This window comes from Nelusetta ayraudi, unplaced genomic scaffold (assembly GCF_046127955.1).
Source record: "Nelusetta ayraudi isolate G7.1 ecotype Tasmania unplaced genomic scaffold, CSIRO-AGI_Nayr_v1 ptg000018l, whole genome shotgun sequence".
In the NCBI taxonomy this organism is placed as follows: Eukaryota; Metazoa; Chordata; class Actinopteri; order Tetraodontiformes; family Monacanthidae; genus Nelusetta; species Nelusetta ayraudi.
In genome coordinates, this window is record NW_027466068.1 from 1027103 (window position 1) to 1044010 (window position 16908).

The 16908-nt window shown below is 50.7% G+C and overlaps 1 protein-coding gene across 1 annotated transcript; it reads right to left on the reverse strand.

Annotated features, from left to right (window-relative positions):
* Positions 1–14: 14 nt before the first annotated feature.
* Positions 15–6331, reverse strand: anapc5 (anaphase promoting complex subunit 5). The gene is made up of 17 exons (XM_076025627.1): positions 5866–6331; positions 5713–5792; positions 5080–5189; positions 4715–4958; positions 4552–4618; positions 3771–3872; positions 3492–3682; positions 3327–3408; positions 3015–3107; positions 2286–2467; positions 1990–2125; positions 1833–1907; positions 1626–1747; positions 1378–1485; positions 1162–1309; positions 888–1050; positions 15–777 (listed from the first exon to the last, which is right to left on the reverse strand). The coding sequence occupies exons 1-17, from the start codon at positions 6061–6063 to the stop codon at positions 563–565; spliced, it is 2316 nt and encodes a 771-aa protein (XP_075881742.1). The 5' UTR covers positions 6064–6331; the 3' UTR covers positions 15–562.
* Positions 6332–16908: the final 10577 nt, after the last annotated feature.

Here is a 16908-nt window from a genome sequence, read left to right on the forward strand (position 1 = left end):
CTTCCAGTCACAGAAACAGCTCACACTTTTTTGTTTTATTAAACCAGTAAATCAAGTCAAGTACAAAAGGCCACAGTGAAGGTGGGGGTGCTGGATGCTAACGCTAGCCTGCTGTGACCACATGCTAACACGGGCAGGTGTGTACTTTGACATTTCCCTGGTGTTAGCAGCATAGCAGCAGGTTTTCTTCTGCTGCCTTCCATCCTGCTGAAGGTCGACAGCGTCTCAGCGATGCCTTCACTGGCACCAGCAGCTCAACTTCCCGCCTCATTGTCAGTGTGCTCACGACCTCCCTCCTGCAGGCGGAGGAGCCTCATCAGTATTCGCCAGGCGGCGCCTCCTGCTGGAGCAGGCTGGTCTGGTTTGTGGTTGTCGGTGGGATCGACCTCGTCCATCAGCGAGATAAACTTCCCCGCACCCCGAGTGGCCGCCGCCGCTGAACTACAGCGTGTTTCTGTCACTTGGCAGGGTTGTTTATCACAAGACAGCAGGCGGAAACAGGATGGAGCACCGACTCCCCCTGGTGGTGAGCAGCAGCTGTGGCCTTGATGGCGTGCTGGTGTCAGAGCCTCATGGAGACGGTCGGCGCCGGCGACTGCAGCTCCTGGTCCAGTAGCCGGAAGGTCATGGCGGCCCGGTTGCGCTGCAGCGTCTGGCCCAGCAGGTGGTGCAGCTGAGCCTGCAGGTAGTGGACGTCTCGCAGGCGCTCCCTGCAGTCCAGCTGGCTGAAGTGAGCCGCTGCCTCCTTCAGGGTGTCCAGGGCCAGGCGCCACTGGTCTGCAAGAGGAGAGGAGGAGGAGGAGGAGAAGAGGAAGAGAAGAGATGGTGGGCGGGGGATCAGGTGAGCGATGTGTAAAAATCACGGGTGTGGCCACGGCAAGCCTCACCTGTCTGAGGCGCCCCCTGCTGCCTCAGGCCGGCCACTGCCACCTGGCAGCGGGCCGCCAGCAGCAGCGCTCGACCTTTGTCCATCACCGCCCCGTGGGCCAGGATGGGCTCCAGCGCCTCCTGCAGGAGGCTCAGCGCCTGCTCAGGGACTCCCAGCATCAGCTGGAAGAGGGCATAGTCCAATCAATTGCACACACACACACACACACACACACACACACACATATATATTTAGGGGTTTGAGTGACATAGCGCCACCTCCTGGCTGTTCACCTGAGTGAAGGCCAGGTGTAGGACGGCCTCGGAGGCCAGCGCCTGTAGGTGGTGCTGTCGCGCCTGCTCCAGTGCCTGCAGGAGGAGCGGCAGCGAGGTGGAGAAGCCCGAGGACTCCCAGTGCAGCTGAGCAGTGGACAGCAGGACCCTGTAGAGCAGCAGCGGGTCAGAACTCCTGCAGGGTCGCGTCATGTGTGTGTGTGTGTGTGTGGGTACCTGATCACCACCTCCGTCTTCCTGGTGGCCTCGCAGTGCTTCTGCAGGCGCTGCAGGACACCGTAGGCCTCACTGCTGCGGTTCAGAGCCTTCAGGACCAGAGCCTTCCTGGCTCACACACACACACACACGCAGGTTTACAAGGTTTAGTCTGGCATTTATTACCAACGAGTGCCTCAGTGGTTTAGGGGGACCTTCCTCTGCCAGAGCTCCAGGAAGGAAGCAAGAACATGGGGGCACACACACACCTGTACAGGCCCTCGGTCTTGTCAAGGGCGGCGATGACAGCCACCAGCGGCTCGGCCAGGTGGAACTCGCCCTTGTTCATGTGCTTCTCAAACTGGATCTTCAGGTCACACAGCATCCACAGCTGTAGGGGGGGGCGAGAAGGGTCGTGATCAGGACTCGCCTGTGGGTGGAGGGGGGAGGAGGGGTGGAGGTGGGTGGGGCCTCACCTTGGCGTGGTTGGAGTGAGGAGGGAACTGCTTGGTCAGGTGTTGCAGGATCTCTGAGGCAGCGCCGTAGAGGCCCTGCCACGGAGAGAAAGAGACAAATGGGTCTGACGGTCACCTGACCAGGACACCAGGCAGTGGGGGGTGGCTGGGGTCTCACCTGCTCGGCGTGCAGCTCGGCCAGGTGACAAAGAGCCACGGTGAAGGCCTCGCTGTTGTTCTGCTGCACGCCGAAGTTGACGGGTTCCAGGCTGCTCATGTTGAGCAGCAGCTGTGCCTGCAGCAGGGACATGGTGCTGCACACACACACACACACACACACACACACACACACACACACACACACACACACACACACACACACACACACACACACACACACACACACACACACACACACAGCTGTGACACCTGAGCCATGTGACTAGAGCACCAGCCGGCTGGCGAGGGCCGCACCTCTTGCCGTACATCCTCCAGATGGAGGTGGTCTGGGCCAGGCTGATCTCGATCAACTCCGACAGGCTGTGCTTCCAGTGCAGGACGTCCGTGTCCTTCAGCGCGTCCATCAGCTTGTGGGCCGTCTTGCCCTGCGTCGCCCCCTGCTGGACCAGAGACTGGATGCCCAGGGAGGCCAGATACTGGCAGCAGAGAGGGAAAACAATGTTGATTTAAAGTTTTCATTTTTCCACCATTAAAAATTTGGACAATTTGAACTCAGCAAAGCTACAGACAAATGGCTGTCGCCCCCTTGTGGAGGGTGCGCAACCTTTTTGACTGGTGGGGTAGAAAACCTGTGGTTTAATATCTATTAAAAATTTATATTAAATCTGTGTCGCTGAAGTCCGGCTGTTTTCAGCTCTTTATTGAAATGACTCTTAAAACACTGAGCAAAACAATGAAATACAACAATTTTATTACTTACTTATTATTTCTCTTAACTTACTATTATAATTCCTTTAAATTGGGCTTAACGGGCTGCAAACGGCCCCCGGGCCATAGTTTTCCCACACCTGTTATAGTGGCTGGCAGGAGAACATGAAGAGATTTCCAAAGGTCTGTTTGTGTCTCTGAGCTTCCAGCAGTGAGGCTGCGTCTGCTTCCATTGGACCGGGTGATTCTGGGGGAAGTCTCCCTTTAACAGAAAGCTGGTCGGCCACAAGGGGGCGACGGGCGCGTGGGACTCACCGGCAGGCCGAAGTAGGCGGTCATCTTCACCGAGTCCTCGGTCAGCACGGAGCTGTCAGAGCCTCTGGTCTGCTCCAGGGTGTAGAGCCAGCTCTGCACACACACACACACACAACAGATGGGTGTGAGTGTGTGTGTGTGTGTGTGTGTGAGAGACTGTTGTCCAGCTACAAACACAACTTCCTCGCGCTGGGTTTTCTGAGACAAACATCTCCAAACATCTCCTTGTCCTCCTGGTGGGCCGGCGAGATGTTCAGCTGTGTAGAAGTGTGTGTGTGTGTGTGTGTGTGTGTGTGTGTGTGTGTGTCTCACCAGGCAGTGCTGCAGACACACGTGGTCGTTGGACTCCTGTGCGATGCGGATGGCTTCCTGCAGAGCCAAGTCGGCCTGTTGGCTGAGGAGACAGGAAGCAGCTGGAGAAGACGCGTCTCTCTCTCTCTCTCCCTCTCTCTCTCTCACACACACACACACACTCACTAGTGTCCGAAGTGGCAGTGCAGGCTGGCCAGGTTGAGGGCAGCGTATCTCAGGCTGCGGCCGTAGCCGTCGTCTCCGTCGCTCTTGGCGTCGCTGGCCGACAGGATGAGGCGGTCGAAGTAGTGCAGCAGGCTGTGGGCCGACAGGAAGACGTCCTGGACCCGCAGGCTGTTCAGGTAGCTCAGGTAGTGCTGCAGAGAGACAGAGAGAGGGGGGGGGCAGGTGATGAGCAGTCTCCTCCCCTTCCTCCCCCCAAGCCCCTCCCCCGCCAGGTCTCACCGCCTCGGTGAAGTCGGGGTTGAACTTGAGCATGTTGTTGAGCTCCCGCTGCAGCACCGCCGCCGCCAGGCCTTTGTTGTCGTCGTTCTTCAGCAGGTAGGCCTGCAGGAGGGAGAGAAGCACATGATCCAATCAACTGAGTGCCACCCTCATCAGTCACTCTGAGCAGGAACCAATCAGCTTCTACGACGGCAAAGCTCAACCTCAGAAGCAGCAACAGGGGGACTGAGAAGATAAAAACGACACCAGCCGTGTATTAGAAGAACTACGGTAGATACAAGACTGCTAATGGCATTGCGGTGAGTCCTTCCAGTGGCCACTCCAGGTACTGCAGCTAAAAATCCCATGCAGCACTGAAAGCATTTTTCCCCACTATAGAACGCAGTACAAACGGTTGTAAAACAGTTGACAGGACGACCTCTGACCTCTGACCTCAAACATGGTTCATAATAAATCGTTCTCTTATTTTTATTTTCAAGTCCTGGACTTTTAATCTTTCTAAAAACATATCATAACGGCATAAAATAATTTCATATTCCCAGCTTGACATCACGGCGTCATAACGTGCCGCTGTGCCTCAGCTCATTCTGATTGGCTGACGCGTCCTCATGCATCACGTGAGATTCTCGACAACTTATGTGCTTCACACTTGAAAATCGCAATTATACTTTGTCAAAACTTTAGAAACGTTGCTTTTATTTTGTGAAAAACTGGAAACGGAGCAACAGATAAGGAGGCGGAGCCACGGCTGACAGCCTGTGCTGATTGGTTGGAGTCTCACCTGTTTTGCCAGGAAGTACTCGGCCTGTTTCTGTGACAGCGGCCCTCTGCTGGGGGCGTCGTCTTCGCTGCAACACAAAGGAAGAGGAAGAGGAAGAGGAAGAGGAGGAAGGTGAGCAAACACACAGCAGCCTCCATCAGCAGGTGGCGGCGGCGTCACTGACTGCAGCTCCGACGGGTGCAGCGGCGCGTCCGCCTCCTCCTTGTCCGTCTTGTCGGCCACTGTCTCGTCGGTGCTGGTCAGGTCCATGTCCGAGTCGTCGGCCAGCAGCGCCGGCACGTCCAGCTGGCTGTGGGTGGGCTTGGTGTACTCGCTGTGGTAGTACTGCTGCAGGGACTTGTAGAGCTTGTAGACCTGACTGAAGGAGAGCTTCTTGTAGGCCAGCAACATGTGTCTCATGAAGAGCCCTGCGAGCAACACAACACAACACAACACAACACAACACAAAGGGCCGTCACACACAAACACAAATTTGGGCGGCCAAGCTGCACGGCGCCGCCGCCCCCCCCCCCCCCCCCCCATGCTTACCCACGACGCTGGTTTTGTAGGAGTCGGAGTCGAAGTCGGTGAAGGCTGTGGGGAAGATGGTGAAGAAGTGCTCCATGTCCTTCAGCTCGCCCTCCACCAGCTCCTGCAACCTGTGCAGCAACACAACAACAACAACAACGCAACTTCAGCGACATCCTGTCTTCATTTTGTTGTACATGGATACTGACTGAATAGAATAGAGCAGAATGTCTTTATTTACTCCACATTGGGGAAATTTGGATAACTAAACGAGTGTCAAGTGAAGAAATTATATGACTTCAAAAGAAATAAAGAAATAAAGAAATAAAATGAGGACCGACAACATCCAACTTTTCTGATTTTAATCATCAGTAAACAGCAGGATTCCAACCACTGCAGGCAGGTTTGGTGCACATGGAAGCACAGAATGAGATGAGATGTGGCGCAGAGCTGCGAGAGCCGCACAGTTTTATTTCTAGACACAATTTATTCTCAATTAGAATATAAAATCCCTTGCATGAAACAAAACTGACCCCTGAACTCCCGGGTGATAAACCCAGGGAACCTGAAGCGCTACACAGTTACCTTGAACGCACCAGCTGCATTCAAGTTCAACCCCTAAGCCCCCTGTTATCCAGTAGCTCCGTCTACTACCTGAGCTTGACGGAATACGCGGTCCGCGGGCAGCACTCGTCCACGGTCTTGAGGAACTGGCCCAGTGTCAGGTCGGAACTCTGCGGGGACACGGTGCGTGAGAGCGAGCCCGAAGAGACTCGGACCGAACCGAAGCGTACCGACCGTACTGACCTGCTGCAGTGGCAGGATGAGCTTGTTGAGCGGCCGCCGCTCCGCCAGGCTCGTCCTGTTCACCGTCATGTCGTAGAGCAGCGCCAGCACGGAGATCTTGTACGGCGTCACCCAGTCTTTGATGCCGAACACGTTGGCGTGCACCACCCCGTTTGTCATCATCGGGTTGAAGTAGAGACTTTCGTGGACGCTCGCCATGGCGGAGCCCCGGTAACGGAAGCCGAGATGCGGCGGCGGAATTCCGGCTAGCTAGCGTGCTAGCTGCCAGTTAGCTAAAGCACCAAACCTGATGGATCGCTGGTAGAATTGATGATGAAACAAACGGCAACAAGTTTACACCGAATTCCCCAAAACCTTGTTTAACGGACACAGCATTTCCGTAACCGGTTGCTGTTGTTTATTTGTACGAACTTAAGTTCAAACCGCCCTCCTCGGTCCCCTAAACTCTACGTCATCAACACGGGACGGTCGTATGTTCTTCTTTGGGTTGGGCGGATTGGACGTTCTTGTGGCATATGCTGCCCTCTACCGTTAGCAGAAGGAAGTCCCCAAATATGGGTATATTACTACTACTGCTGCTGCTGCTGCTGCTACTACTACTACATGCATGCTCTCCCTGCGTCTGCTGGGTTCTTCTCCAGGTTCTCCAGCTTCCTCCCACTGTCCAAAAACATGTATGTGAGTTGAAATGGATACTGTGTGTGTGTGTGGGAGTGTGAATGGTTGTTTGTCTCTATGTGGCCCTGTGCTGAAGTGGCCACTTGTCCAGGGTGTAGTGCAGGAAGAAGTGGGTATTGAAAATGGATGAATGAATGGATGGATAATACACATAACTGCCCTGGATGTCCTTGCAACTCAGCAGAAAAACCTATAAACACGAAGTTGTATAGGTAAAAAAAAAAAATAATGCCTTTGTGGGGAGCAGCAGTGATGAAGGATACACGGTGAAAGTGAATCTCTGTTGTCAGCACTGCAGAACCTGACGGCAGTTGTCCAGTAGGTGGCAGTGTTGGACCGGCAGCTGGTGTCTCCAAGCTGGATCCCATTAAGGCTTGAGAGAGCAGAGAGCGTGCAGCCAGTGCTGGTCAAGCCTCAGCCCTCCCTCCTCACCTCTCCTGTCTCACCCCGGCCCCGGGCTGGAGGTGAAGGCAGGAGACGTTCCGTGGTGACACCTGCCACGGCGGATGACGGCAGTCCACCCCCCCCCCCCAAAAAAAAAGCTTCAAATCAATTGACTGTAAGAGCTTCTGTCAGTGTCTGAGTCACGGAGAGCCAGATCAGCGCAAGCAAACAGTCTCATCTGCATCCGAGCACGTCTTAGTCTGGCTGTCTGTCCGTCTGTCTGTCAGCATGCAAGGATCCAAGCATGCCCGCCAGAACACATCAGCGTCTCGGAGCGGCAACAGCCGCTCAGCTTCCAGGGCCTCTGAACATCCACCTTAAATACGAGCTGCTTGAAACAAAGCAATAAAAATGTATTAAATAAAGAAATAAATAGAAAGTGCCTTCGCTGGGTTCTTTGCGGGGCAGCTGGACCTGCTGTGTGGGCCAACAGGCAGGAAACCCTCCGAAGGTGAAAGCTGTGTTTCAGGATGTTTCGTCATTTCTCTGGAGGTCTCGGACCACACAGAGGCTGCAGGCCCTGCAGCTGGGCAGTACATAGCACCACCCAGTGGAGGGCGATACCCCCCAACCCCCAACATCTTAAACAGAATGTGTACGGTTAACATCAAATAAAATGTAATTACAACAGAATTACAGTTCATTATAATGCAGGTGCATACATGACAAAATAATAATAAAAAAACAACAACACATAGGCTGAATGTCACTGACAACCTCCCAAAAACACATCAACATATGTAAGAGAATTTAAAAAAGAAGAAAGAAATTTAAAAAAGTGGTGGGTGTTTGGTGCCCTCTCCACTAGGAGGCGCCCCTACAGCTCCTCTAGACAGCTCCTGCACATCCTCACCTATGTTTGAAACAATTGTCCTCCGAATATTATCAGACGCCAGGTATTATTTGCACGAGCGGCAGGATGCTAACAGGCTAACTGGGGCTAACGTGGCTGCTAAATATTCATCTGCACCGCTGCCTCCTTTCACCTTCACACACCCTGAATGTGGAACTGAGCTCCTCCAGATCACAGTCGTCTCTGAGTGGATGAAAGTGCGCTGTCAGATTTTTAATATCCAGCCGGAGGAAGATCAGATCGGGGGATTTAATACCACCACACTTTTTTTTTTCTTTTTTTTTTTAACTTTCCTCCTTCTCCTCCTTCGCCTCCTGACACTTTTTTGAGGAGTGTGCGTTACACTCTGTAGTTCCTCCGGTCGGTTTTACTCTGATAACATTGACCGTGAAGTGCAAAGTGATTTTTCAGAGCCTGATCTCCATCCTGCTGTGGGAGCCCACATAAAAAGGCACGTCAGTCTAAAGGTGAAATCTGGGTGATTTTACCAAAACGAATTCTACTTTTCTTCTTCTTCCAACTTCATCTGTTTGAGGGGACCTGCGTCTTCCAGAAGGACCCGAGGAATAAATCCAGCATGCACAGACTCGTTTCTTCTTCAAAGCACTTTCCACTCTCATCATGGGGAAAGTTTGAAGGAACTCTGTCAGACTGTGAGGAGGAGGAAGAAGAAGACAGGCGGCTTTGACCAGAAGGGGGCGTTTAGTTTCTCTCACTGGATGCATGAGTCATCGTCGCAACACCTGTAAAAGTGTGAGGTGAAGAAAAAAGCGTATAAGAGAAGAGTGACAGGATGGAGGCAAGTCGAGAGAGGAGACTGTGTGTGTGTGTGGGTACCCGATCACCACCTCTGTCCTCCTGGTGGCCTCACAGTGCTTCTGAAGATGCTGCTGGATGCTGCAGACCTCACTGCTGCACTTCAGAGCCTTCATGTCCAGAGCCTTCCTGTCTGTCTCACACACACACACACACACACACACACACACGCACACACACACACACACACACACACACACACACACACACACACGCTGGTCTACAAGGTTTAGTCTGACACTTATTACAAACGAGTGCCTCAGTGGTTTAGAGGGACCTACCTCAACCGGAGTTCCAGAAGGCAGACTAAATCACTCACTCACTCACACACACACACACACACACACACACACACACACACACACACACACTCTGTGTGTGTGCACATGCATAAATGTGAATAATAACCTGGAAGCGTCAGCGTTCATAACGGAACCCCCATAACTCCTCAGTGCTTCTAAAAGTCTTTCACCCAGGTTTGACTGCACTAACGCTGACACGCTAACTGGCTCTGCGGCAGCCAAAGATTCCACACATTCAGATCCGGTTTGTCTTGATCCACTGTGATGTTTTCTTTTTTTTTCTTTTTTTGCACCGTTCTTTGTGCGAAACACTTCAAGGACGTGTTGAGCGCTTCAGTTGCCGCCCACAGATCTGCTGTGGCTCCACACAAGCCCAAGGTAATTTATTCAACTCAAAGATCGTTCGTCATTGCGTGGGGGGGACTGACAGGGCGGCGGCGGCTGCAACTCCTCCACCTTGCAATGCTCTCACACCCGCTCAGAGAGAAAGGGAAGCCGCGTGTTGGAATCCATTAGCGGCGTCTAACCCCCCCCGCCCCCCTTCCCTCCCCCCGTCCCCACCCCTCGCCATTGTGCCGCCCGTCAGGGTGAAACGGCGTCACGGGAAGCCCGACTAGCGTGACGCTGTTGGCCCTCGTGATGGATGGGGGGCGGAGCCACCGTGGCCAGGGGCCATACATCATGTGAGCGACACTAAGTTAGCTCTACCTGGGCGGGCACAGAGGGCAGGTGGGCCTGTGGGCGGGGCCTTTATAGTCGCTGGCTGACTGACAGGTGGCCTGCATGAAGACGTCAATTCATTCATTCAAACAAAACCACTAATTAACAAGTCTGAGTGACGCCTCCGTTCTGGCCCAAATGTCCCTTTAACACTGAGTCCTCAACTGCTGAGTTTTTTTGTCCTTATCTTGAAGTCGCGACCCAAATTAATTCCACTGCACTCAAATTTATTTGCACAAAATTAAAAACGCCAGCCCACATTTTATCATGTCTAGAAAATGAATTATGGAAATTATTGAATTGAATTTTGTGTCCTGCAAAATATATATATTAAAATCCCTTTTAAAAAAGGAGGGTGGGGCCACTGCTTTAACACGGCAACGCTATCCTAGCGTCCATGCTAACCTGACACATAACCTTTTCCATCTACTTCTGTGCTTTCCCTCGAACCCTTCACTTCTTCTTCACTGATTTCTCTATTCATTTGTTTTGCCAGTCACTGAGAGCTGATTGGTTCCCTCGACACAGAGACCGATTATAATTTTTTATTTATTTTTTGGTTTCACCACTAGGTTGTGCTAAAACAACAACACGTGTTTACTGGAGTTTAAACCAGAGTTAAAACTCTCGTTTATTTCGTCTGTCGGAACTGATGACTCTTCTCACCACTAGGTGTCACTGTTTGTTCTCCGAACACCATCTTACACATGAGCCAATTGCAGCAGTCTGGTTGTCTTTTCTTCTTCTCTCTGTTAGGAAACTCCTGGCTGATGTCCAGATCAGAGTCAAGATGGGCGACTAGCGCCGCGCGATCCTCCACCGCCTCCATCTCGGCCCTTTGATGGGACCTCTTAATTTTCTGAGCCGCTAATAAGAACCCTGAGTGTCAGTGAAGTCCTGCTTTCAATCCCCGTCTTTAATCCATCAGTCGGCAGATGCAGGATAATGAAAAGCCGGCCAGCATATCACCGCCCCACCCCCACCTTTTTAAATGAAAACGGTGCTCATCGATTTTCGTACAACCAGGAGAACGTTTTTTTAACCCCCGACTCTGGACACAAGTAACCATGTCAACGCTGCTGCAGTGTAGGTGTTTCAGCAGTGTTAGAGGAGTGGCGGGAGGGGGGGGGCAGTGGGTGGGGCTAATGAATTTCCATGTGAAAACTCTTTGATATTGACTTTCTACGGCCAGAAGCAGTAAGGGAGCGACCTTGGAGCGGAGCGCTGGCATAACCACCTTGTCCGTCCATCCGTCTGTCCATCCATCCATCCATCCATCCATCCATCCAACGGTCCATCATCCATCCATCATCCATTCATCCTTCACTCCATCCATCTTACAGTTTGTCATTCATCTGTTATCCATTAATACATCACTCCATCCATCCATTATCGATCCATCCTTCATCCATCCATCTGAAGGTCCATCATCCATCCTTCATCCATCCATCCATCCATCCATCTGAAGGTCCATCATCCATCCTTCATCCATCCATCATCCATCCATCTGAAGGTCCATCATCCATCAGTCATCCATTCATCCTTCACTCCATCCATCTTACAGTTTGTCATTCATCTTTTATCCATTAATACATCACTCCATCCATCCATTATCGATCCATCCTTCATCCATCCATGTGACGGTCCATCATCCTTCGGTCAGACATCCATCCATCCATCTGAAGGTCCATTATCCATCCTTCATCCATCCATCCATCCATCCATCCATCTGAAGGTCCATCATCCATCCTTCATCCATCCATCCATCCATCCATCCATCCATCCTCACACAGAAGTTCCACCCGGTCTGGAGGCGGGACCAACTGAGCAGCACCGTTGCATCACAACCCAAACTAAACCTGCATCTGCAACTCTGAGATCTTGCGGCTCCATCTTGAAAAGCTCCCATCTGAAGCGCTTCCAGCTGCTCTTGATAAACAGAACAAGACTGAGAGGAAGAAGGAGAAGAAGAAGATGCAGAAGAAGAAAACAGGAAGCTGCGCCTACTTGTCAACAACGTTCAAACAACCAGAACATAGCCAACAATTTACCCAACATGCCCTTTGACTTACCTTCCAATTGTATTTGTGTAATTTTCCCAGATCGCCACTGTCTCCCGGGACTTCTAACTCTTCGACTACAGAGGAAAAAAACATTTGACAAATGTTTGAAGTCGCAGTTGCCCCAAAGGATCCTACTGCAATCAGGAGTAGACTCTTTATTTTTTTTTTACCCTTTTCCAAAGGATGTTTTGTTAGTATAAATGATTCATGCAGCCGGGATTGTAAACACGAGGCTCCGGATGTTCACTTTGACAGCTGCTGTCGGCCTTTGTTCAGATTAAACGCACTTCATTCTGCAACCCCCCCCCCAAGTTGTTTATATTTATATTCTACATTTTTCAGGGATGTGAAGGCATCACTAATTTAAAGGCCCCAAACATCTTAGTCAAAGAAAGCCGCAGCAGATGTCAGTTTTCGGGCAGGTGGGTGGTGACGGGGAGAGGGGGGAGTTCCAGGTGTAGCCACCAGAGGGGGTGCACGTCAGCTCCTTTCCTGATTTATTCATGCTGGCTTGGCCTCCTTCCAACTGATGATGATTTCATTTGTGCCTCCAGTAACAGGGCTACAATCTGGCAGCTGGAAAAGTGTTGGTGAACCTCAGCGTTAGACTCAGTTAGCCCACTGTTTTTTCCCCCTCCTTTTCTATTCCGAGGTCTTCATTCGGCTTCAGGCATAAGTCGAGCTTTGAGAAAACCTGACAAAAACACTTTGAATCGACAAGTGAGGATAAAAACTGAAAGTGGAGCCAAAATTTAAAACTTGGACAAAGTCGCAGGCCAATTTTGACATTTATTGAAAAAAAAAAAAATCTTCCTCCAGATGTAACAGTGAACCTTTTCATATGGACCCCAAAAAGTTTTGCTTCTACTTGAATATGGAACAAGCAAAGCAAGAAAATAAAAAAAAACCCTCATCAAAATAAACAAAGTAGAAAGTTTGGCCCAAAGGCCAAACTTGCCAATGAAAATCATATTCCTCTTTCCTATTGGCCTGCGGGCCAGAGCTTGACACCTAAGATGTAAACTGACGTTGCATTGCTAAATGTTTTGCTAACGAGCCAGTAACACTGTATACAGAAGGGTATACAATTAAGGAAAGGCCAAGTAAAATAAACCTTCACGAATTTCGTCTTTTTCAACTAAAATATTTTTTAAAGAAATCATACCTTTATATTCTATGACCACGATATTTTTAAATTGGCTGTCACTAAGGTCAGTTTAGCTAGCTGGAGGACGCTACCAATGCCTGGCACCAGTAAATAATCCTGGAAGCATTTTTAGCTGCTGGATATTTTTTACTTCAGAAGAACAGAGATTTGGAAAAACAGCCACTGATTGGAAGATGGAGGAAGAGGAGGAAGTCCAGAAGAAGTTCACACTGGTTCATGAAGCGCTGATCGTCATGCTGGGAGCAAAAGTGCTTTGAAAAAGTTTTCTCATTTTTTCTCCCCCGCCCACTTAGCGACTGATAATGTATGAAAATGAATTCCAGCCTCTTCTCTTCACCCTCTGTCCCAGACCACCTCAGTCTGCTGCCCTCGCTGACTCACATCCGTCTCTCCTCCCATCACTGTTCACTCCTTCCTTTCACTCAGTGGGCGGAGCCACAAATTCAGCCTGGCTGGAGGTTCTACTTCCTTGTTTCCTCAGTGAATCAGCAACAACTAAATCCCCCAACTGGAAAACTGAAAGCTCAGTTAGCAAAGGAGGCGGCTAGCTGTAGCTGGGCTAGCAATTGTTTGCTGTCTTGGTATTTGAGACTTGTGATCGGTTGGTTGGTGTGTTTTACTGGTTATATCGCCACCTCCTGGTGCGGACGCTCATCTGACATCCACTGAACGTGGCTGAGATGATTTTAATTGGTCGTCGGTGTTTGTAAAGATTTCATTTCTTTCACCAGGAACCTTTAAATAATTCAGATGGAGTCTCCTGTAGGCAGCGCTGTCTTCAATCAAACCACTGCTACTCTCATCCATCCAGTGTCTTCATTCGCTGTCAGGAGTAACAAAGAAAGGCTGAGAATCTTTTCAGTGGAGCTGCTGAGAACCTGACAAGTCGGGATGTTAATGACGGAGAAATAACTTGAAAATAGAGCAGCTGCTTTTTTCCCCCTCCGTTTTTATCTCTGGCAATGAAACCAGCGAGTCGTCCTCCTCCTTCTTCTTCTGCAGGACTGACGGGCAAGTGGACGTGGAGCCGCTTAATCCTCCGACTGCTCCCGAGGCCCGGCCCGACAATCTGAGCCGGATTAGACGACGCTAACAGGATTGGCCCCCCAAACACAATATTAATTTCCTTCTGCAGAATCAGGGCAGCGGCCCGAGCCCCTCTGCTGGTGAGCAAGTGGAACTGAGCCACCAGGTGTCTCCACTGAGCAGACAGAGATATGATTTATTTTTTAATTAATGAACTATTATTATTATTATTATTATTATTATTATTATTATTATTATAATAGGGGGCGGGACATGACTCCGACTCGGGGGGAGGGGTGGTGGTGGGGGCTAGGTGGTCCTGTTTCTTTGCCCTCTCCTGGGAATCAGGAGCTCAGGGTGGAGAAACTCTGTGATGGATGAAGAAACGCTGGGAAGGAGACGTCCGGCTGAGCTGACGGAGGCTCCTGATTGGTCCGTCAGCCGCTCTGCTCGCCAAAGTCACCTTTGGTGTCGCCGCCTGGTGACGAGCTGCCAGGTGTGAAGCCTGTTTAATCTCCTCCAAGTTCTCCTCCAACCTTCCACATCTCAAGGAACTCAAACTTCACTGGCTGGGTGTTGCCCCCCCCCACCTCTCTCAAACTTCCCCTTGCGTGATCCCACATCCTGCAGGGCCAAAGTGGATTAGCGGCAAATCAGACAGAGAATAATTCCATTGCAAAGATAAATAATCCCGCCTCCAAACCCCGATTGGTGGGAGGAGCCAAGACCCCGAGACACCAGAGTCGCTGATCCAAGTCCTGTCCAACGCCGTTAAACCCCGCCCCCTTCTGACCGTTCAGATGGTCTTCTCGTGGAAGGAAGTTCAACAGAAACAGGAACCTAGTCAACAGAGTCATGTGACTTGACGTCGTCCAATCAGCTGATTCGATTGGATTAGAGAGACGTTCAGAGTTCTGAACTCTGTCGATCTGTCTTGAAAAGATCACAGCTGGAACATATGGATAGATAGAGAGAGAGAGACAGACAGACAGACAGTGAGAGAGGGTGAGAGAGAGAGACAGACAGACAGACAGTGAGAGAGGCTGAGAGAGAGAGACAGACAGACAGACAGACAGTGAGAGAGGCTGAGAGAGAGAGAGAGAGGGAGAGAGAGAGACAGTGAGAGAGAGAGAGACAGACAGACAGACAGACAGACAGACAGACAGTGAGAGAGGCTGAGAGAGAGAGAGAGACAGACAGACAGACAGTGAGAGAGGCTGAGAGAGAGAGAGAGGGAGAGAGAGACAGTGAGAGAGAGAGAGACAGACAGACAGTGAGAGAGACAGACAGACAGACAGACAGTGAGAGAAGCTGAGAGAGAGAGAGAGAGAGGGAGAGAGAGACAATGAGAGAGAGAGAGGGAGACACTGAAACGATGCCTTTAAATTGGAAAAATATTATATTATAAGTCAAATGTTGTGTTAGTTTGAGGGGAAATGTATAATTTTGTTGCCTCACAATGAACCAAGAGTGTGTGTGAGTGTGTGTTTATGTGTGTGCGAGTGTGTGTTTATGTGTGTGCGAGTGTGTGTTTATGTGTGTGCGTGTTGTTTATCACATTTTGACCCAGATGATGCCGCAGGACAGAAAAATGTTGTCTACCCTCCTGCTGCCACTAAGCAGCAGAGAGATTTCTCACTGTGTGTGTGTGTGTGTGTGTGTGAACGTACTGAGTAAATATTACTGCATTATTAAAGTTCCCCTGCAGACGCGCTCACTTACTGTTTGACAGAAAAAGATGTGAAAATAAAACTTTGAGTGTTTGTCCTCCAGCCTGTCAGTCAGTCAGCAGGCTGCAAGTTCCACCCACTGACTGAAGAGGGCGCTGCGACAGCGCCTTGTTGGTGAGCTGCTTCACATTTTGCTTTGGGAAAATCTGGCCGACAAATTGAGGTCGCCTGCTATACGGGTCAGCCTTGTTATGAGTGGTAGCGGTGAACCGCGGTGTGCAGCTTGTTGTGTTGTTGTCACATTGTGCGTCAGGGAAAAACGCACAAAAAGCAGCTCTCATAGTAGCTACCTTTCAAGACGTCGTCCAAGAGAAAACCAACTAAGAGCAAAGGGATTCACCATCGCTACCCAATGCTATACACAAGCTAACATGCTCATAAAACGACATTCAACAAAGAGAGAGCAGATATCTCAAGACCCGAAAACGAGCAAGAGCCACAGTGATGCTAGCGTGATGCTAATAGGGCGACCGTAGGCAGCAGAGGTGCTACGTGTCCTTTTTCTGAGTTCGTCCTTTTAAAATGTTTTGTTTGCCGCTTTCTTTTTTTACCACGAGTGTCGCCAAAAGTTGAGGTCCAACTTTTAAATCCGCACGCTGGCACGTGGAGGCGAGCAGCTAGCGGCGCCACCTGGGCAAACAGCCGCGGCGCTCGCAGTTCGTAAATCCCGCGGCTTTAGCGCTCACCATCGCCGCTGACTCATGTTTGCGGAGCTTCGTGCGAGTGTCAGTCAGGAATGTGCAGAGAGAGAGAGGAAACTCGGAGAGGTCGGGAACAAAGTAAAGTGGCGGAGGGGCTGAGTTTGTTCTCAGGGTCAGCGGGAGGTGAGCGAGGGGCGAGAGAGCAGCAAAGAACCCAACGGGTCGGTGAGTTACCACACAATGAAAAAAAATATTAAAGTGTCTGCGATTAGCGCAGTAATCTCCCAATAACACGAGAACAAGTGCTGCATCAAATCCCAGTTGGGAGATTAACAGTTCATCTCCATTAATCCCTCATCAGATTCCCGTCTCGAGCCGTGTCCCAGATCCAGATCCATATTCAGATCCAGGTCTGATCCGGGTTTTCCCCTCCCGACATCGGGACTCAGAGAGTTTCCGGGGGTTTGGAAATGGACGTCGAGATGAATTTTGTCCTGACGGCTGCCTGGTTCTTCATGTAGCCCGCTGCGGTGTTAGCATCGCAGGAAAATTAGCATCAGCCAGGAAGAGAATTCTGACACAGCTTCTCACATAAAACACAC